Below are 23178 nucleotides of genomic sequence, written 5' to 3' on the forward strand. Positions count from 1 at the left end.
GCACCTAAGCTTTCACCAAAGAACCTAGACAAAGGAGACCTAGAACATGGAATTCGGGCGGGCATGGTGAGGGAACTCTGGGATGACTCGGTCACTTAACCTGAGATTGAGATAGCAGGTATTGCTGGGCTGTTTGAAAGTTCCACACTCATCAGTACTCTGGAGAGCCTGGTTAGTTTGAATCTTAAAAATGCAACCCAGAGAACTGAACGTCACTTTGTCTAACTGCCCACTACCCACTCTACAGGCGCCTGGCGCAAATCTTGTGCCTCACTGAACTTGGGCCACGTCTGACTCCCATACACCCAGCCTCATTTCAGCTCCTTCCCAACCTGCACTCTGCCCTCCTCCACCACCCGCCGTAGTAGTGCCCCTGCAGGTGCCCCTATATAGTGGTAGCACCTATAGTAGTTGCCGGGTGAGTCCTAAGCAGCCTTCTAACCGCCCAGGGGCCTTCCTGGCGGGGCACCCTAATCGTCAGTCCCTGCTGGGAGAAGACTGCGGCTGGTGACCGAGAGCGTAAGGCGGCCCGGAAACTCCCGGCGCCTGGCAACCGGCGCGCGTTGGGCGGGCGGGGCTGCGGCAACCGGTGCGGCTCGCTGGACCGGGCGGGGCTGAGTGGCTGGCGAGCCGCGCTCCGCTGCGGAGCGTCGCCGGGCTGCCGGGAGCCGAGCATGGTCGCTCCGAGAGCGGAGCCCGCACGAGCGCTGGGCCGCCCTCCCTGCCCCGCCGCCGCGGCCAGCCCCGCGCCCGGGCCAAGCTGGGCGGAGGGCTCGGCTCGGCTGAGGGCGGCCGCTGGCTCCCGCGTTGTCCCCTGCCCCCGTTGACCCCGCTGCCGGAGCCTCAGACCTGGGCACCACCGCCACGGCCCAGGCATTCGAAGAAGCCCCTCTCCTCCAAGGTGGAGCTGCGGGGACAGTGAGTGCGGGTAGTCTCCGGAGGACCGCCGGCGTAGCGGGAACGGAGGGGTGGGGGGGTGGAGGGGTCATGGGGACCTTGCAGGGCAGGGCTGAAGGGGAGGTGGGGACCAGAAGTCAGCTGGTCAGGCCCCCTTCCGGGCAGGAGAAGCTAGCCCAGGGAGGCACATGAATCACTCCAAGGTTTCTCTCGATACACTTTAAGGGGAGCTGGCGGGCAAGGAGTGGATGAGAACCGGGCCAAAGCTGCTCGGCGGGGTCGGGTGAAGCAGAGAGATGGGACTGAAAACGGGACACGAGGACCTGCCTGCCAGAGTATGTTTCAGCACTCCTCAAGCTCTGTACAGGCTAGTGCGAGCATCCCTGCGTCAGGTGGACACGCCCTTACAGGCTGTCCCTCCAGCCTGCTCAGGGTTCAAACTAAAGGGCGGTGTGGGGAAGGGGTTGTTTCTCTTCTGCCTTTGGCTGCTGCTGTACCTCTTGAACCCAGCCATGTGGGGCAGGACTTGGGACACTGACCGTGTTAATTAGCTCTGGCTCCGTTTTCATGCCAATTTTGCGTTGTGCCATTTCTGATTTACCTATAGTTTGTGTGTTTATTACTTTTTTCATGAAGGATTACACATACTAGAACAGATTTGTGTCTGTTCTATTGTATGGGTCATTCTACCTCTACAACCTTTTGGGGGCCATAGACGTGAAAACTGGAGCCTCTGTCTAGAGAAATGCAACTTTGCAACCATTTTCAAGGTATACTCTCTGAAGTACAAAAATCCCCGCTTGTCCATCTTCATTGACTTTATCTACATTGCTAATGGTGGGTTTAAATCCTCTGTTACAGTGGCATCTCTTCAAAAATACTTCTGACATTTCTTTTCTTACATTTTTAAAATTACTTTATAACACATTTAGTAGTTCTCATTCATACAGAAGAATATAGAGTTAGAAGTAAAGGCCCTCTCTTTACCTTTTTCTCCTTTCTAACACTTCTTAGAGTTAATTTAGTGTTTATCCTTCTACTCTTTTTTTCTTTCTTTTTTTTTGGTTTGTTTTTTTGGATCATAGGAATGATATCTGGATTCTTTTTAGAAATTGTCTTTTTCACTTAAAAAGATGTGACAAATAACTTCATAGTGGTTTACTTAGGTCTACATTGATAGGGTAGTTGCATCATACGAATGTATGATGTGATCATGGTGCAGACGTATTGTAATTTATGTAACCATTCCTCGTTAAGATTGGTTCCAGTTTTTCCTTATTGCAAACAATACAACGATGAACATTCTTACACATGGAAAGCAGTTCTGTAAAATTAATTCCCTGAAGCAGAATTGCTGGGTCACGTGTGTATGTTAAAAAGTTGTGGTGGAATCTTGCGTTCTGAAACATCTTTACTGATTGACATTTCCATCAACAGACTGTGTTATGAAAATCTGTGTTTATTTTTATTTAAAAACAGTTAAAACAATAACTTCCACTCATTGAGTGTTTATTACATGTCCAGCACCATGCTGAACACTTTACGTGCATTGAAATTTAATCCTCACTAACCCTCTGAGAATCGGAGGCGCTATTATTTTCTTCATGACCCTGTGGTTATGCAGCTATTGCAGGGCAGAATCAAGATTAGAATCCCGGCTCCTTTTACTCAGATGAATAAATAGTGTTCTTTGTTGGGTGGGAATTCCTGGTCAGGAATTGACTGGTAATTGTGTTTTATCGGGTTGAGGATTAAATGAGATTGCACTTTTGGTGTTGCTGTGTTGCTAATTGTTCCTTCCATTTCGAGCTTCTGTAGAATTGGATATGGTCCAGTACTTCCTATGATTCTGGTTCTTCTGTATTCTCTGCCTCTCCAGTCACCTCCCAGCCTCTTCTTTCTCTTCCTGCTTTGTGGACCTTTTAAGGAAATCTGGCTTTCTTCTGCCTCTCAAGTCTTCTTTGGCAACTTTAATCCAGTCTCTGGCCTCAATTCTCACTAGTGAATAGGTGACTCTTAAAATTTCTTCTCCCAACCGAAGCTACGGTCCCCAATTCCTACAGCCTAGACCCAGGTTCTGTAGCTCCACCTGGATGTCTGCCACTCATTTTACTTAAAACCAAGCTCTTTGTTGCTCTCCATCCCCAGACTAGCAATTTCTCTTTGAATGTAATTCATCATTCTCTTAGTCACCCTAGTTCACAGTCTCAGTCATCTTTGACTCATTTTTTCTTTGCCGAACCTCCTAAATTCAATCAGCTGTTGTATTCCCACTGTTGCTAGTCTAATTTAAGCACTCTGGACTATTATTATTATAGTGGACTCAACGGGTTCCAGTCTCTGCCAGATTAATCCTAAAGCATACCTGAATGTGCCACACCTCTCTTCAGAGTCCGTCAGTGCCTTCCCATTGCTCACAGAAGTGCAGAGCACTTGGGCTAGCATTCAGATTTGTCTGTGATCTCACCTCAAACTGTCATTTCCTTCTTTCTCACAGAGTCCTTATCTGAATCCTGCTCCATTCTCCGAGGCATCTTTCACATCTGTATCTTTTCCTGGAATGCTTATACCTGCATTTTCTAGCCTCTTCCAAGTCTTTTTTGAACTTCCATTTGAAAATGACATCTGCCTTTTTTAAACTGTCCTGATGTGAGACATCGCTCCCTCCTCGGGCTGTAATGTCACACGTTGCCTTATATTACAGTTGTGTGAGTGGCTGCTGTTTTTCCTTTTGCACTGGAAATTCTGTAAAGCCAGAATATTCTTCTTCATAGCTGTCATGCACGTGGCATGTTGATTTGCACACAGTACATGCTTTAGTGAATGTATTTGAATAAGTGAGCTAATACCACACTTGGGAATAAAAAATTGCATGTATTAGTCTGTTGCTAGCTATAATGACAAATGGACCTCAACATCTTAGTGACTTAACGGGTAAGTTTCTTGCTCACATAACAATTCCAAAGCAGATAGTCCTGGTCAGCAGGAAGCTTTCTTCCAATTGGTTGTAAGACCAGGCTCTGCCATTCATTAGCACTTCCCTATTATCTCACCTGTGGCAAGGAGAAGAAGGTGCAGAGAAAGCAGACCTTCTTTTTAAAGGCTTCTTGAAGAACGTGTTATACATTACGCTAATTCATGTTCCAATCACAGGGAGGTAGGCACTTCTTAGGAACAATTCTATTCTCTGGAGGAGCAAGAGTGTAAGTAAACATTCAGGTTATTGACTGTCGCAGTCAATTTCTACTTCTGAAAACCTGTGGGACTTAGCTTGATCATCCCTTGCTAAAAAACAAAAGCAAAACTCCTACTTCCCCCATCTGGCTAGGTTCGCAAACGCTCTGTTGTACCACAGAATTGAAACGTACCTTTATCACTAATATTTATTGTAATGAACTATAATTGTTTGTTTACTTTGTTCCCCCAACATACTATATGCTTTTGCGTCTTCATCATTTTTGTATTTCAGCTCCTAGCACAATGACTGGCATTATGGGTAAATAAATATCTAGCTTTCTCAATTAATCTGCAACTTGTCTTTATGTTCACTTGAAAACTATTTTGCTTTAAACAAAGCTAAAAATAAAGATAATCTTACCAGTGCTCTTTGATGTTTGGGTTATTTTCAGCCTTTTTTTTTTCTTTTCTATTATAAAAAATACAGGATTTGACATCCTTGTATTTGTATGTATCAATGGTCATTCCTTTAGGATAAATCCCTGGCTCAAAAGTATATAAAATTACTGCATTATATTATATATATATAATATTATATAAATTATTATATTATTTGCTGGATCAAAAGCATATAAAATTATTAGGACATATATACTGCTAGATTGCTTTCTGGACATAATATACTGATACATAAGCTGAAAACTTATGAGAGTGCCTCTTTTCCTTGAACCTCGTCTTGTGTTGTCTAGTATTAAAGAAAGATCCTTGCCATTTTGATTGGCAAAAGTCATAGCTCATTATATTATTTTGCTTTTATTTGAGAACTAGTGAGGATGAACTTCTATTGATCATTTGTATTTTTTTTTCTGGAAGGAACTATCTGTCGTGTAATAAATTCATTTTCTATAGGGTTTTTTTAATCTTATTTTTAAGTATCTTTATATATAAAAGGCATTAAAAGCATCAGTCTTCTACGTCCTTATTTGAAAAGTTATGGGAACTTCTGGGTCATGTGGCAGAAGGACCTGACACAGGTGGGACTCCATTCTAATTTGGAATATTTCAAATGCTGGGTAAAATATAATAAGATAATTTATGGAAATGTAGCTGAGCTAGGGACCAAGAGAAGGAAATCCCCAGGTGCCAGCAATGAAGGAACACTCACATAGGAAGCCACTGTTGAGCATCTGCCGAAAGCTGGAAATCACAAAGGAGTACTGTTCCAGTTACTATGACTGCATTACAAATTTCTCCAAAACTTAGTCGTGGAAAACAACCATTTATTGTACTCTGTGGGTCAGGAATTCGGACAGTGCACAGCGGGACAGCTTGGCTCTGCTTCACGATGTCTGGGTTCTCAGATGGAAGAATCGAAAGCTTGGGTCTAGAATCACCTGCAGGCTCATTCATCCCCATGTCTGGTGGTTGATGCTCACTGTGGGCTGAGACCTTAGCTGTGGATGTCAACTGGAACCTTTATATGGTGGCTTCCTTACAAAATGGTGGCTGGATTTCAAAGGTGAGATCCCAAGAGGGAGCCAGTGGAAGTTGTATTGCCTTTTACGCCCTAGCTTTGGAAATCACACAGTATCACTTCTACGGCACTATATTTATTCAGGAAGTTAATTTCAGGGAGAGGGAACACAGACTTCATTGCTTGAAGGAGGAGTATCAACATCACATTGAAGGAAGAATGTGTAGGAATGAGTATGTATTAGTGTATCCTTCTTTGAAAAATACAACCTGCTACAGACACTAAGGTGATAATAGAAAAATATGCTCCCATTGGCCCAAGGAGGCTGCAAGGAAGCCTACCATCCACTTGGACTATGGCAGGAAAAGAGTTAGCTGTTAACACACAGACTGTGCACAGCTTCATACCCATACAGCTCAAGTCTGGGGTCTGAATTCACATGACTACATTCTTCGCTACATACCACCACCCAAGAAACTCACATCACTACTCTGGCACCTCCGAAACCCAGGACCCAAATGGCTATACTACCCAACCCATATAATGGAAAAGTCTGTACAGCAACGTTTCCAGAGCTCAGGAAGTGCTGGACTCCCATAGGTAGCAATCTCTCTAAAGATGAGCTCACAGTCAAAGTTTACAAACTACATAAGGAAATGAAACAAGGAAGGAGACTTGGCAGATGCAGCCAGTGGGAGATGTATACTGCAAAACTGAACAGAACATCGTGGGAAAATGTTTATATTTGTACTGTGCAAGGAGATGAAGGACATGGAAAGCATAAGGCAAGAAGAGGTCAGTATGAAGAAAAACAGAAGAGTTCTAGGGGTGCACCTTTACCCTGAAGGGAAAAGAGGAAGAGGCATTGAGTCAAGCTGCATCTCTCTCGTACCCAGCCATTAGCTGATTCTTGGCCTAGGGTGGTAATCATGATAATTATGATAATAATAGCAGCCATCATTTGTCTCTGTGTATAAAGCTACCTTACTGCTGTCTGAACTAAAGATTCTGGTTTGAGAATTAAAGCAACATATTAGGCGTTTAGCTAGATGCTTGTCTTAAATCACCTTCAGACTTCCTAATAACTCTGTAAGGCAGAACTTATTAGCTCCCTAGATGGAGAGACTTGAGGCACAGAAAGGTTAACAAGAAAATAAATATTTTGTCCCATCCAGGAATGGGTGAACAGGAATGGGGAAGTAACAAAGGGATCTGGGATATATAGGTTGATGGGATATATAGGTGCCATTGTTTTCTTCATTTTTCAACTCATAGCCTGGGGGTTCTTAATACAGGGACTGCTTCCATGTAATTCTTCCTGTGAATTGAATATTTAAACACAAACTGGCAAATTAACTGCTTATGAATTTTAGGAAATGGGAAGTCCCCTATGTCCAAATGGAAACTTTGCCTACAGTTTTTTAAAAATTGTTTTTCTTAATATTTTACATGCTTAGTCTTAATTTTGTTAGAGGTCAATTTTAATATTTCTTTAATCGCTTTCCTTTGTCCATTTCTCCTTTCCACTAAAAGAAGAGAATTTGATAAAATTAATACTCTTATTGTTGTTGTTCCTTGTTGTGTAATGTTAGACGCAAACCATTTAATAACCCTTCCAGACCACAGTTGTTTAATTTAAAAAATCAGAGATCAGTTCTCTTACAGGCCTGCAAACCAGCAATTTCTGTTGTGCTCAGGCATGAAAACAACATTGATCTCCTTGTCCATCTCCATCAGAGCTCTTGGGTAACCAGGTGCATTGTCAATGAGGGGTCATATTTTGAAAGAAATCTTTTCCCTGAGCAGGTCTCAACAGTGGGCTTAAAATATTCAATAAACCATGTTATAAACAGACATCTGTCATCCAGACTTTGTTGTTTCACTTACAGAGCACAGGCAGAATAGATTTGGCATAAATCTGAAGGGCTCTAGGATTTGCGGTATGGTCAATGAGCACTGGCTTCCAAGGAAAGTCACCAGCTGCATTAGGCCCTGATAAGAGTCAGCCTGTTCTTTGAAGCTTTGAAGCCAAGCATTGACTTCTCCTCTCTAGCTATGACAATCTTAGATCCATCTTCTTCCAACAGAAGACCATTTCATCTCCATTGAAAATATGTTGTTTATTTTTTTTTTTATTTTTTGTAAATGAAACATATTCTTTTTTTTTTTTTTTCAAAGATTTTATTTATTCATTTGGCAAAGAGAGACAGCACAAGCAGGGGAAGTGGCAGACAGAGGGAGAGAAAGATGCAGGGCTTGATCCCAGAATCCTGAGATCATGACCTGAGCTGAAGGCAGACACTTAACCAACTGAGCCACCCAGGTGTCCCAAAAATATGTTGTTTAGTGTAGCCGCCCTCATTAATTATCTTAGCTGGATCTTCTGGAGAACTTGCTGCTTCACCTTGCCCTTTGATGTTATGGTTTTGGCTTTTTTTTCCGTAGTGCTCATGAACCAGCCTCTGTGAGCTTTAAGCTTTTTCTTCTGCAGGTTCCTCATGTCCCTCAGCCTTCATAGAATTGAAGAGAATCAAAGCCATGCCCTATATTTAGCTTAAGGGACTGTTGTGGCTGGTTTGATCTTCTATCCAGACCACTCAGACTTTCTCCATGTCAGCAGTAAGACTCTTTCACTTTCTTACCATTCGTGTGTTCACTGGAGTAGCACTTTTAATTTTCTTCAAGAACTTTCCCTTGCATTTAAACTTGGCTAACTCTTTGACACACAAGGACTAGCTTTCAACCTGTCTCAGTGTTTGACTTGCCTTCCTTACTAAGTGTGATCATTTCTAGTGAGAGACATGTGACTCTTTTTTTCACTTGAACAATTAGAGGCCATTGTAGGGTTATTAATTGGCCTAATTTCAGTATTGTTGTGTCTCAGGGAATAAAGAGGCCCGGGGAGAGGGAGCGAGATGGAGGAACAGCTGGTCAGTGGAGCAGTGCGAACACACACAACACTTAGTGATTAAGTTCGCTGTCTTATATGGGCACGCTTCATTGCACTTCAAAACAGTTGGAATAGTAACATCACAGATTACTGACCACAGATCGACATGACAAATATAATGACAATGAAAAAGCTTGAAATACTGCAAGAATTAGCAAAACGTGACAGATGTGAAATGGGCAAATACTGTCAGAAAAATGGCACCAAGAGACTTGCTTCATGAAGGGTTGGAGCGACCTTCAGATTTGACAAAACAAAACAAAAGGAAAACCCAACAACAACAAAACAATTTTCTGTGAAGTGCAATGAAGTGAAGCACAATAAAACAAGGTATGCCTGTATATGTATGTATTATACATATTTAATATATTTCAATTCACTGCAGTTAATATTTTATTAATGTTTATAACTCTCATTATTGGTCAGTTTGGAGCCTTTTTAAGTTGATGACTACCATGGCTATAGTCTTTACTGACAGATTACTAGATCTCTGGAATGACAAAATGTTCTAGGCTTATTTTGTACATTTCCTTCCACAGACCCGGAATCAGCTATTTCTAATTGGTTTTTGTGTTTTTCTTTTTTCTTCTCTTTTTCCATTAGCAATAATTGCACCTCAGATAAACCTCATTGGCTACGATACTGCCACTGTGCAAAGCTTCTTTTTCTTTTTTATTTGAAATCACACCTTATTTATTAGGTTTAGTAAAGAGAGCTAGAAAATGCTTTTTATGGTACTGGCACATGGCTTTGATTCTCTTTGATATTACAAACTGTAGTTATCAAGACAGTATGGTACTGGCACAAAAACAGATGCATAGATCAATGGAACAGAATAGAAAACCCAGTCTTTTTTTCTTTTTTTAGATGAAAGTCTTATACTTCCAATTTGTAGTTAGGACTTCAAGGTCTTTGTTTTGTTTACTCTTTATTGGTGTGAAATCTGTATCTTTGTCTCTATATATCTATATATATATATAATCCAAAATACCTTCTCCCATTCCATAAGCTGCCTTTTAGTTTTGTTGACTGTTCCCTTCACTGTACAAAAGCTTTTTATCTTGATGTTGTCCCAATAGTCATTTTTGCTTTTATTTTCCTTGTCTCTGGTGATGTGTCTAGTAAGCTAGAAGTAGAATTACTAGTCTGGTAAGAAGTTGAAGAAGAGCTAATACCTATTCTTCTCAAACTATTCCAAAAAAACAGAAATGGAAGGAAAACTCCTTCTGCAAAGTCAGCATTACTTTGATTCCAAAACCAGACAAAAACCCCACTAAAAAGGAGAACCACAGGCCAATATTCCTGATGAACATGGATGCAAAAATTAAAGATACGAGCAAATTGGATCCAGTAATACATTAAAAGAATTATTCACCACAATCAAGTGAGATTATTCCCAGACTGCAGCGGTGGTTCAATATTCACAAATCAGTCAACATGATAACCACGTTAATAAAAGAAAAGATAAGAACCATATGATCCTCTTAACAGATGCAGAAAAAGCATCTGAAAAATATAGCATCCATTCTTTTTTTTTTTTTTTAAGATTTTATTTATTTATTTGTCAGAGAGAGGGAGAGCAAGAAAGCGAGCACAGGCAGGCAGAGGCAGAGGGAGAAGCAGGCGCCCCGATGAGCAAGGAGCCCTATGTGGGACTCGATCCCAGGATGCTGGGATCATGACCTGAGCCAAAGGCAGCTGCTTAACCAACTGAGCCACCCGGGCGTCCCTATAGCATCCATTCTTGATAAAAACCCTCGACAAAGTGTAAAGATAGATGGAACATCTGTACCTCAACAATGAAGCAGCAGAAAAAGAAATCAAGGAATTGAGCCCATTTGTAATTGCACCAAAAACAATAAGATACCTAGGAATAAACCTAATCAAAGAGGTAAAAGATCTGTCCTCTGAAAAAGAGAACACTGATGAAAGAAATTGAAGAGGACACAAAGAAATGGAAAAACATTCCATGCTCATGGATTGGAAGAACAAACATTGTCAAAATGTTTATACTACCCAAAGGAACCTACACATTTAATGTACTCCTTGTCAAATACCACCAGCATTTTTGCAGAACTGGAACAAACAAACCTAAAATTTGTATGGAGCCACAAAGATTCCAAATACAATCTTGAAAAGAAAAGAGAAAAAAGAAAAGCTGGAAGCATCATGATTCCAGATTTCAAGCCATATTACAAAACTGTAGTTATCAAGACAGTATGGTACTGGCACAAAAACAGATGCATAGATCAATGGAACAGAATAGAAAACCCAGAAATGGATCCACAACTCTATGGTCAACCAATCTTCAACAAAGCAGGAAAGAATATCCAGTGGAAAAAAGATAGTCTCTTCAACAAACTGTGTTGGGAAAACTGGAGAGCAGCATGCTGTTGAAACTGGACCACTTCCTTACAGCATACACAAAAATAAATTCAAAATGGATGAAAGACCTAAGTGTGAGACAGGAGACCTCAAAATCCTAGAGGAGAACACAGGCAGTAACCTCTTTGGCCTTGGCCAGAGCATCTTTTCATATATATGTTGGCCATTTGTATGTCTTTGGAGAAATGTCTACTCAAGTCCTTAAACCTATTTCTAAACCATGTTATTAGGGTTTTTTGTTTTGTTTTGTTGTTGTTTTGTTTTTTGCTTTGGAGTTATATATTTTGGATATTAACCCCTTATCAGATATATGATTTGCAAATATTTTTCCCAGACTAGAGGTTTCCTTTTCACTCTACTGATCATTTTCTTTGCTATGCAGAAGCTTTTTAGTTTGGTGCAGGCCCTACTTGTCTATTTTTGCTTTTGTTTCCTGTGCTTTTGGCATCATATCCATAAAATCATTGCAAGACCAATGTCATGAAGTTCTTCCCCCCTATGTTTTCTTATAGGAGTTTTACAGTTTTAAGTCTTAGGTTTAAGTCTTTAATCCATTTTGAGTTGATTTTTGTTTATGGTGTAAGATAGGGCTCAGTTTCATTCTTTCACATGTGGATATCTAGTTTTTCCAATGCTGTTTGTTAGAAGAGACTATCCTTCCCCTCTTGTGTACTCTTTGGCCTCCTTGTCAAAGACCAGTTGACTGTGTATATGTTGATTTATTTCTGGATTCTATTCTTCCAGTGGCTTATATGTCTGTTTTTATACTATTATCATATTGTTTTGGTTACCTTAGCTTTGTGATATATTTTGAAATTAGCAAGTTTGATGCCTCCAGCTTTGATCTTCTTTCTCAAGATTGTTTTGGCTATCTGGGGTCCTTTGTGAGTCCATATGAATTTTTGAATGTTTTTAACTATTTCTGTATAAAGATGCCATTGGGATTTCAATTGTATTGATCTGTAGATCATTTTTGGTAGTATGGTTATCTTGACAAAATTAAGTTTTCTGATTTGTGAACATAGAATGTCTTTCTACTTGTGTCTTCTTTAATTTTTCATCAGTGTTTTTCAGTGTATAATTTGTTCATTCCTTAGCTAAGTTTATTCCTAAGTATTTTCTTCCTTTTGATACTATTGTAAATTGGATTGTTTTCCTAATTTCCTTTTCAGATAGTTTATTGAGTGTATAAAAGTACAAGTGATTTTTTTGGTGGAGTCTGTAGGATTTTCTACATATTTAAGATCATGGCATCTGAAAACAGGGACAGTTTTACTGTTGCTTTTCCAGTCTGAGTTCCATTTCTTTCCTCATTGCTCTGGCTAGGACTTAGAGTTGAATAGAAGTGGTAAGAGTGGTCATCCTTGCCCTATTCCTTATCTTAGAGGAAAACATTTTGATTCTTCACTATTGAGTGTGAAGTTAACTGTGGACTTTACATGCCTTTATTATGTTGATATAATTTCTCTCTATTCTTAGTTTGTTGAGAGGTTTTAATCTCTTTGTCTTTGTCTTTTATCTCTTTGTCTTTATTTCTTTGTCTTTGTTGAGACTGTTGAATTTTATCAAATGCCTTTTCTGTATCCATTGAGATGATCATGTGACTTTTTAATCCTTTATTCTTTTAAAGTGGTATATCACATTAATTTTTCTGTGTTGAACCATCCTTGCCTCCCAGAGATAAGTCCCACTTGGTCATTGTGTATAACAGTAATATATTTGAGAGAATCCTAAACATTTTATTGTCTTGTGCCGCATAATTTGCTGTTGAACTTCAAATTTTTTTATATTGCTAAATATCTGTGCCCTGGGAGTTGAAAGAACTTATTAAAATATTTAAAAGAAAGAACTTTTACTACCAATTTTAGCTATATTATTAAAGGCCACTTACTTTAAAATCACAGGATTATGTATTTACATGTTATAAGTGAACTTTCCATGTAAGTCTATGTTAATGTTTAATCTGTATGATGGAAAACAAATCAGAAAAAATATTTATCTCTAAAATATGTTTTATTTGTGGTTTTTTTTTTTTTTTTTATTTTTTTTGGTATTTTGTGTCCTGAATTTGAAGCAGAATCTCACTTTCATCAGCACTGTTGAAAGGAGAAAAAATGCCAGTCCTGTCTCCGGAAATCAAATTTGATACTTCCAATGTTACCAGAAATTCCTTTGACAGTTGTTTTCTTTTTGAGAGTAGTTGGAGGAAAGCAGTTTTAGAAACACAAAAGATGAAGAAAGGTAAGTTTATCTTTACAGTTATTTTACTGAAGAAAATATAGAAATAGTGCCTTAAACTAACACATATATTTTTTTAAGCAGTCAGGAGACATCTTATAATTTTTGTAACATTTATGGAAGGATAATATCCTAAGTTTATGGAAAATAAAAATGGAAGCAAATTAAAATTAATTTACTTAATATAATTCTGTAACTCATGATGGAAACAAATTTTAAAGAACTACTTCTCTTGGCATCAGTGCAGTACTACCTCTGTTGGGTCATATTACTTTTCACAAATTTTGTTTGTTTTTAAGCATCTCGAGTTGATTTTTGTGTTTTAAGAAACCCAAATCTTTAACAGCATCTTTTTGTATTTATAGTTCTAACCAGAACTTTATTTTTTCTGTGAGTTATGTGGCAAGTATTTTATATTCTACCCTTGCTCAGTAAGGACTAATTTGAGGAATTTTGACATGTGTATGAATATATTAATAGTTTAATTTCAGTTTATACTTCAAATTTCAAATTCTACTTGTATTTCTTGTTTATCCTGAATTCTGCCTTCAGCTTTATAAATAGAGATGTAATTCTTGAAAAGAGTAAAATCCAAACTCCCCAACCCATATCATCACTCCTGGTTTTGAGTGTGTTGCTCTATTTTTCCAACTTTTCCACTGTATTCGCAGTAAAGATACTCAGAAAACATAAGTTTACCTGTACTTTTACCCCGAAATTTAATTGCTGAAAAGAGAATTTGTATGTTTTTTGATCAGGAGAAACTTTTTTTTTCCCAGAAGAAGAAAAATCAAAGGTAGCAAAATAACATTTGGAGGATTTAATATAACTCCAGTCGGATTAAATACTATTTTTATTACTGTGCTAGACTTCATTTTGTTTTGTTTTTAAATAATTTGACAATCTCTTTTATGTGAGGTCAGTAGAAGAAGAAACCTTGATGCTTCAATGTTAGTGTTTATAGATTTGCTGTGAAATTTTGCAGAGAGAAAATTACCATTTTTTAAAGATTTCATTTATTTACTTATTTCACAGAGAGAGAGAACAAGCAGTGGGGGAGCAACAGAGGGAGAAGGAGAGAGGGAGAGGCAGACTCTCCATTGAGCAGGGAGTCCGATGTGGGGCTCTATCCCAGGACCTTGGGATCATGACCTGAGCTGACAGCAGACACTTAACCACTGAGCCATGCAGGCGCCCCTGAGAAAATTAAAATCAATGCCTGAAAAAAATTCTTTTATGTCTCATTGTTAACTAAATAATCATGTATTTATACCTCTTATTTACATAAAAGCAAGAAGGTAGAAAGGTTTAAAGTAGCAGATAATATTAGACTCTTAAAAATGCTTTTAGGGGCGCCTGGGTGGCTCAGTGGGTTAAAGCCTCTGCCTTCGGCTCAGGTCATGATCCCAGGGTTCTGGGATCGAGCCCCACATCGGGCTCTCTGCTCAGCGGGGAGCCTGCTTCCTCCTCTCTCTTTCTCTGCCTGCCTCTCTGCCTACTTGTGATCTCTGTCTGTCAAATAAATAACTAAATAAAATCTTTAAAAAAAAAAATGCTTTTAAACTCTATTTCAATGTGAATATCTCTAATATTCTGGAAATTCTAATTATATAAAATAATGAGGGCAGAAGACAGGGACAACTGTAGGAGATCTGTGAACCTGCCCTTTTTCCTTATTCTACTTGGGAAAGATACTAGATAAAGAACAGTAGCTTTATTTTCTCTCCTTAATGACTGATTGAGTATATTGTATTATGCATTTTAGTATGTAGTAAAAGAAGTTATATACATTTCATCAAGAAATAATACCATTAATTATGATACCATTTTTAATTAGAATACACCACTGCCTTTGGTCTAGAAGAGTTCAAAGAATGTGTCAAGATGCCGTATTTACCAGGACTGCAGAGTTGCCCAAAAAGTGTAAGTTCAACTCCACTGGAAGTTCGTCCAAGACTGCTGCAGGCTGACCCCGAGATGTGTCCAGTCAGGTAGACCATTGCTATTCAGTTCTCTTGCCTTCCACTCGCATCTGTAGTAATAACTGTTAAACGGAGAGGTTTTCCTGCCTAGTGAGTGGAAGTCTTTCTTGCCCACTGATATTTGTTTCATAAAGGATCTCTTGTTTTAGTCTAGGTAGCAATTTTAGTCAGTTTGACAAGTAAGCCATTTTCTCAGTTTTCAAGGGACATTGCCAGAAAGGACTTAAGGACTTCCTTTTAAAAATATCTGCTGCTCTAGTGTAGATTGCCCATGAGAATATCGGAATTTTTAGCAATAAAATTAAATGAAGTCTCTGCAATGTTAACAGGTTTCTGTACGACGAATATAGTACCTCGGGTTTCGTCTCTAGTTTGAGTGACGTCATGCGAGGGCAGGTTCTAAATGAGATGACAGCCTGAAGAAGACCAGCGCTGATGAGTGGAAAAGGAGGCGTCAGCCAGAAAAGTCCGACTCACTTTGAATATTGGCATTTAAAGCCATTATCATAATTACCTTCCTTTTTATAAATTAGGCTGGCTGGCATACCATTAAAAGAAATCCCCTTTCTCCAAAGGGATCTAGAAATTAGTAAGACGGTCTCATATTTGATTTGGTGGCTGCTTTGGTTTATTTATTTATTCATCAGGTATCTATTGAATATCTAGGACTTACTCACTTTGGTAGCCTAAAAAAAAAAGATGCTGCATTTATAGTAGTCTGAGTTGCTACTTTCCTTAGGGGAAATTTTGTATTTTCATATTTCCTGAGCTTTAAAGTCAGCCAGTTACACACAGCACACAAACATAGGAGTTTTAGAATATACTTTTCCACAGTGTTGTTCTTGTTAATTACTCTTGAAATAAGTTTTGGTCATATAAAATGACACTAAAAATGAAAAGTTATGCATAATTTACTAAATTATGAAAACGCATAAGAACTTCGCAGAAAATTTGGAGCAAAAAAAGATAAACAGTATTTTGATAATTTACCCATTGTAACGTATCAACTTTTCTTGTTGGGTGTTTGCTCTCTTCTTTTCTTCTTCATTTTTGTGGACTTTGTTTTCTCTATGATCTTAGTGTACTTACAATTTTTTATTTTGCCTTTTTAACTTATTATTACACATACTCATTTTTTCATGTCACTGCATGATCTTCAAACAGTCTTTACTGGCTACATTGTATCTCATTAATGGATCCATAGTTTGTTTAATCATTCCCTATCATTTTTTTAAGATTTTATTTATTTCTTTGACAGAGAGAGAGATCACAAGTAGACAGAGAGGCAGGCAGGGGAGGGGGGAAGCAGGCTCTCGGCTGAGCAGAGAGCCTGACGCAGTCCTCGATTCCGGGACCCTGAGATCATGACCCGATCCAACAGCAGAGGCCCAACCCATTGAGCCACCCAGGTGCCCCCAAACTATTCCCTATCATTTTTTTACATTGACTTGAGTGTGAATTTGCCTAACCAGGGAAGGATAATTTGAATACATTAAATTCATGTTATGACAAGTGCTGTTCATATACAAAGTGGAAGAGTGGTGGCTACGTGCCATAATGTTTATGAAGTGCTTGGCCAACATAAATGTTAGTTCTTTTCTCTGTCTTTGAAACAAGTGTCTTTATTTTAGCCAGTCTAGTGAGAACATGTCAAGTTGCGTGCAAGTGTTTTATTCTCCTCTGCATATTGCACAGCGCCCCGTGAACGAAAAGCCGTGGCATAGCAGGGAAGTAACACATTTTTGTTCGTCTTGTGTACAACCCCTTCCCACCTTTTTTCCTTCCATATGTGAGTATTTGTTTTAAAAATGCTGATTGTTTTTTTTTTTAATTTTTTTTAAAGATTTTGTATCTATTTATTTGACAGAGAGAGAGCACAAGCATGGGGAGTGGCAGGGAAAGGGAGAGGGAAAAACAGGCTCCCCACAGAGCAGAGGGAATTCAATGTGGGGCTGGATCCCAGGAACCCGGGATCATGACCTGAGCTGAAAGTAGACGCTGAACCAATTGAGCCACCCAGGCACCCCTCAAATTTATTTAATTATAATCATACACTTTAAATGACTCTCAAGGCACACTCTGGTAATATAACTGATAGTAGTAATCCTAGAGGTGAAGGGCATTTAAAAGTTTTGGCTGACTTCTAAAGTTTAATATAGTTACAGGAAATTTGCAGTTCTTATGGATTATCTCACCTACGGCAGGTTCGGTGGTGACATACTTCCTCTAATAACCCACTTGTTATGTAGGTCTGTTCCCAGTAGGAACAAAAGTTAATTAAGATAAAATTCAGATTGTGGTGATTAACAAATAAAAGGTACACAAATAAGCAATAGTTAGTATCGGCCTGTCTAGATAACCTTTTTAATTTAATCTTGATTCCCTTCCTCTTAGCATTCCCTGAATTATACTTGGAGAAAGTTAAGATAAAGATAAATATGGGGAAAATTAGCATTACATTTATCTACAGGTAATATTTATTAGCAAAACCTAAGATGTTGAGTTGTTCCTATCTGCTTCTGATTGGATCAGTTATGGTGGAATGAGTTCACTTTCTTTAATGTTTATTTACTTTCCATGTGATGTCCTTCGCAAAGTGAGTTTTGCTAAAGGCAGCTTCTTGTCTCTTATTGTATTTTATAATTAATCTATCCTGGATTTACATAAAGGTGATTTTATGATAATATGTAATTTTAGGATAAGGAAGACTAAGGAAGCCCGCACTGTGGTACCACTTCAGGAGAAACCAAAGGGTAAGTTGGCTCATTTTCTTCTCCCGCCACATGTCTTATTAGGTTGTCCCATACTTACTCTTTTTAACTTCCTTTCTTTCCCCTGGTTTAATTGCTTTGTTCTTTTTAATGTTTCTTTAAGCTTTATCTTATAAACATAGTAGATGTTTATACACATACCTTTATTATCTCAGGACCTTGGGATAGGCCCTCATCATCTCTCATGTGGACCATTGCATGGTCTGCATGCTAGTCTTGCTTTAAGTTTCTGACCTTTGAAATTTTTCAAAGCTGTGGCAGCTTGATGCTGAGATGCTGAGTATAGCTCAGGACGGAGCTTGATGGTCCGCTCTCACTGGTCAGGGCACATGCTACCTCTATAATGGCTCACTGCAAAACAAACACTGAACACTACTTTCAGCTTTTACCTTTCTAAAATCAAAATGAAAAAACTCTATTGGATTTCTTGGCAGTTAGCAAAGACAGGTGCTATTGTAGGTCTTTCATAGAAGTAAAATGGCTTAACATGAACTTTTGAAAAGCTGGGATACCTGTATTATATAGCAGTAAAAAAAGAAATCTGTTGTCTCTGACAATATGGTTAAACCCACAGGGCATTATGCTTAGTGAAATAAGCCATACAGAGAAAGACAAATGCTTCATGGAACTTTGTTCCTAATGGAATCAATCACTTATATGCAGAATCTTAAAAAAATAAAAATAAAAAATAAAAAAAGTCAGACATACAGAATAGAATGGTGGTTACCACGGTTTTGAGTGGGGCAAATGGGGAGATGATGGTACAAAATTATAGTTCTAAGATGAATAAGTTCTGGGGATCCAATGTACAGCATGGTGACTATAGTTAATAATAGTAAATTGTATACTGAAATCTGCTAAGAGAGCAAGTCTCAAGTGTTCTTGTCTTCCCAGATGAGAACCAGTTACTTTCCCAGAAAAAGTAACTATGTGAGGTGATAGATGTGTTAATTAACTTAACTGCAGTAATCACTTCACAGTATATATGTATATCAGGTCATCTTGTTGTAAACCATAAATATACACAATTTTTATTTGTGAAATATACTGCAATAAAGTTGGGGGAGAGATGGAAAGCAACAGATGAAAGGATTTGTAAAATGAAAGATCATTAGAAAATACCCAATTAAAGTGGGGGAAGAAAAAAGATAATATATATAGAAGACAGTGTGCAAGCTATTATGTGATGAGATAAACCCGCTTTACACATGCATAATTCTAATTCCAGAATGAAAAGGTTAGGACAGAAACAGTATTTATATATTGACTGATAAGTTCCCAATTTTGATGAAAAATACAAAGCCAAGGATTCAAGAAGTTCTGAGAGTCCTCAGCAGAATAGAAACAAAGAAAACCACAGTGAGGCACATCATAATAAAAAGACTAAGTTAAAAAAAAAAAAAAAACACAAAACAAGAAAACAGAGAAGACAGGTTACCTTCAAAGATGCACTGGTAAGACATACAACTGACTGTTTAAATGTAGACAATGGAAGCAAGAAGACAGTGGAATAGCATAAAAAGGCTAAAAGAGATAACTGCCAAACTTGAATGGATACCCAGTGAAAATACCCTTAAAATTAAAGGTGAAACAAATACATTTTCATTCAAATAGAAGTTGAGAGAATTTATTGTCTGCAGAGCTTCACTAAAAAATATTAAGGAAGAAGTGATACAAAAAGGAAGTACAACTGCTAAAGAATGAGAAGCAGTAGCAGTAGTATTATGAAGTTTAAAATCTATGTAGAGACAAAATACTTGACAATAGTAGCACAGAGGTAAGATGGGGCCTATGTGGAGTTAAAATGTTGTAATATACTCCCATTATCTGAAAAAATGGTAGAATAACTAATTTAAAGTAGATTGTAATGTGTCAAAGAGACACATGATATTCTGTATGACAACCAGTAAAAGAATAATAAAATAATACAAGTAACAAGCTAATATAGAGGGGAAATATAAAATGAGAAAAAAACTTGATCATTTCAAAAGAGGACAAGAAAGGAGGGAAAAAGAAACATAAAGCATATAGGACAAATAGAAAACAATTAGCAAGATTAAAGATTCAAAATTAAACAAAACAACAATTACATTATATGTAAACAGACTAAATATTTCAATGAAAAACACAAAGTATCAGACTGAGAAAAATATATATTGCTTGCAAGAGGCATACCTTAAATTTAAGAGCAAGAAAGATCTAAAGTGCAAGGTGGAAAAAATACAAATCGTGCAAACATTAATTAAAAGAAAGAAGTGTAGGTACACTAACATCAAACAAAATAGACAACAAAGCAAGAATTATTACTTTAATATTGATTCAACCATTTTAATTTTAGGATTTTTAAGGCATTCTAATTCTTCAATCAACTTTGGTAAGTTATATTTTCTAAAATTTTTTGCATTTTGTCTAAGTTTTCAGATATATTGGCATAAAGTTGAGCTTTTATTTAATCTGTACTTCTATCCCTCTTCTTTCTTTTTGAAGTTTTTTATTTCCATGTAATTCCATGTAATCAGTCTTTTCACTTATTTTTTAAAGATTTTGTTTATTTGTCAGAGAAACAGAGAGAGAAAGGACAAGCAGGGGTAGGGGCAGAGGGAAAGGGAGAAGCAGACTCCCTACTGAGCAGGGAACCTGACATGGGACTCAGTCCCAGGACCCTGAGACCATGACCTGAGCCGAAGGCAGACACTCAACCGATTGAGCTACCCAGGCATCCCTTTTTTTTTTTTTTTTTAAGATTTTATTTTTAAGTAATCTCTACACCCAGTCACCCAATATGGGGCTTGTACTCACAACCCTGAGATCAAGACTCACACGTTCTACGTGTCCCTCTTCTTTTAATGTTATTTATTTGTGCTTTCTGTGTTTTATTCTGATTAATCTCACCAGAGACTTTTCTTCTTTATCATTCTCTTCAATGAAGAACTCATCTTCTAAAAAATATTTCTTAATGTAAATTTGTTTTCTACTTCATTGATTTCTTCTCTTTCCTATATTATTTTTCTTCTACTATGTTCTTTGGGTGTATTATTTTCCTAATGTGTATCTTATACCTAAAATTTTAATTTTCAAACCTTCTTTTCTAACATAGAAATTTGAGGTATAAACCTGTCTATGTATAACTTCTACTGTATTACACAAGTTTTGTAATATTTTCTTTATAATTTAGTTATGAATATTTTAATGCTTATTTTGATTTCTTATTTGACTGATGAGTAATCTAGAATGTGTTGTTTAAATTTCTATTTGAGAATTTTAAATTTATCTTATTGTTAACAACTTCCAACTTAATTGCATTGGTTTGTATGAAGTTTTGAAGATTTTTGAAGTTTTTTGACATTTGCTTAATACCTAGAATCCAGTTTATTTGTAGCCAGAGAGTTTTTCTAAGTGTCAGGTTCATTATACCACTAAGAACAGGTATCCTAATCATATTCTTCCCTCCATGATCCCTCTTTCTCTGAACTTCCTAATTATGTTACACTCAAATAACAAAACAAACCAAAAATAACCACAATAGAGAATTTTAGATAGCTTTTTTGACACTTCACCATTTGAAATTAAATAATATTTTAAAACAGTTTGAATCAGTATATTATTTTCAAAGTTTTCTATGTTTTGAAATAGAAGTATTTATTAGTCTTTATATATTTAGGGCAATATGTAGTGATTGCATGGGAAGTTTGAATTTGATGAATCTGAATTCAAATCCTTTGCCCTTGGGCAAGTTTTTTAACGCCATTAAATCTTCTTTTTATATCTGTGATCCAAGATAGTACTAGTTGCCTACTTCATAGTGTTGTGTGGCTGGAATAAATGTAAGTACTTGACACAAAGAGATCATTTGATATATCTCTTCTTATTATTACTACCACTCCATAATAGAAACTTGAGTAATGCTGTTCAGTTAATGAATGATTCATTTTCCTTTACAATTCTACTATTTTACTAAACTTAGCATTTATGAGAAATGGTATATTTGGAGGAAATAATTTGATGAGCATGCAAGGTATAAAACAAGTTAATTATTTATGGAGACTGTATCTTTTGCTTTGGAATAAATTCCACAGCCATCCCATGTTTTAAAAAGTACATTATAGACTCAGATTGAGTTTTATATAATTAAATACAAACAGTATAGTTTTTTAGCTACATTTTAAAAAAATATTTATTTATTTGAGAGAAATCATGAGAGGGGGGAGAACCAGAGAGGGAGAGGGAGAGAGACCCACTCCCACACCCTGCTGAGTGGAGCTCTATGCAGGGGTCAATCCCTTGACCCTGAGATCATGATCTGAACCAAATCAATAGTCAGACGCCCAACTGACTGAGCCACCCAGGCACCCCTAGTTAAATAGTTTTGAGATGACTTGATATCACGTTACTTTAGAAAGTAAATACTTTCTATTTTTACTTCAACGAATGTGATATATCAAGAACTAGCTGTGTTTAATGGTCATTTGAGGAAGAGAGATTTTGTTTGCCCTCTATTTTAGAGAATATCATTTAGAAAATATTATGTGCTTAACTTTAATAGATGATTTATTTTTCTTCACAGTTTCCGGCTTCAGTGATCCTCTTGCTGGAGCATCATCTCAATACTTACAGAGACTTTCCAAAATGGCCATATTGGAGTATGATACCATTCGTCAAGAAACTACTAGAAAATCCAAAAAGAGCAAGAAACGAGACCTGAGAGACTGCTGATAAGTATCACATCACATGCGATGCTTTCTTCACTGCTGTCTAAGGTTTATATATTTTTTCCTTTCTTTTTCTTTTTTTGATATGTGGTATGATGTGCAATGATTTACATAAAAACGGAAATGTAAATAAGAAATAAATATTTTATGTAATATACAGAAGCATTTGCTTTTCATTAACAGCTACAAAAAGACATTTAAGTTATGGTTTTGGGGGGACATGACATGAGAGAAATTACATTCCATGAATTTTATATACATTGACTATATCCTTCGATTCAATTTGATACATGTGTTTTGAGTGCCTGTCTGTACAGTGAATGACATTGCTATCTGCTGCAGAAGATTCAAGACAGAGTGAATCATTATTGGGATTAAGGATGCCGGATACAAATCCCTCCTTTTCCCTGCTTGAGTTTGAAAACAGTTGTGAGAGAAGTATTCGAGCGGATGAAAATATTAGCTTTGTTTGCTGCTAAAACCTGGAAGGAAAATCCTGTCTTAGATATGTGGCAACAGTGGGGCTCCTAATCCTGAACTTCAGAATCGGACAAATGTACACATTCAAGCATTATTGACAAGCTCACCCACCACA

At 37.5% G+C, this 23178-nt stretch overlaps 1 protein-coding gene across 2 annotated transcripts; it reads left to right on the top strand.

The window, feature by feature from the left end:
* Positions 1 to 785: 785 nt before the first annotated feature.
* On the top strand, positions 786 to 22711 carry CUNH8orf89 (chromosome unknown C8orf89 homolog). 2 transcript variants are annotated; one of them, XM_032869192.1, is made up of 6 exons: positions 786 to 918; positions 12961 to 13124; positions 14959 to 15112; positions 17801 to 17856; positions 20213 to 20248; positions 22439 to 22711. In XM_032869192.1, exons 2-6 carry the CDS (start codon positions 12998 to 13000, stop codon positions 22585 to 22587), a joined length of 522 nt encoding a protein of 173 aa, XP_032725083.1. In that variant the 5' UTR covers positions 786 to 918; positions 12961 to 12997; the 3' UTR covers positions 22588 to 22711. The 2 variants fall into 2 exon arrangements, with proteins under 2 accessions (XP_032725083.1, XP_032725084.1); XM_032869193.1 differs by lacking the exon at positions 20213 to 20248.
* The last annotated feature ends 467 nt before the right edge of the window (positions 22712 to 23178 follow it).

Source organism: Lontra canadensis, unplaced genomic scaffold (assembly GCF_010015895.1).
Source record: "Lontra canadensis isolate GAN:19392208 unplaced genomic scaffold, GSC_riverotter_1.0 scaffold37, whole genome shotgun sequence".
In the NCBI taxonomy this organism is placed as follows: domain Eukaryota; kingdom Metazoa; phylum Chordata; class Mammalia; order Carnivora; family Mustelidae; genus Lontra; species Lontra canadensis.

Coding starts and splice junctions, on each gene's coding strand:
- CUNH8orf89 (XM_032869192.1), top strand. CDS start 12,998: ATGCCAGTCCTGTCTCCGGAAATCAAATTTGATACTTCCAATGTTACC. Junction 13,125..14,958: donor AACACAAAAGATGAAGAAAG/GTAAGTTTATCT, acceptor ATTTTTAATTAG/AATACACCACTGCCTTTGGT. Junction 20,249..22,438: donor TAATTCTTCAATCAACTTTG/GTAAGTTATATT, acceptor TTTTCTTCACAG/TTTCCGGCTTCAGTGATCCT.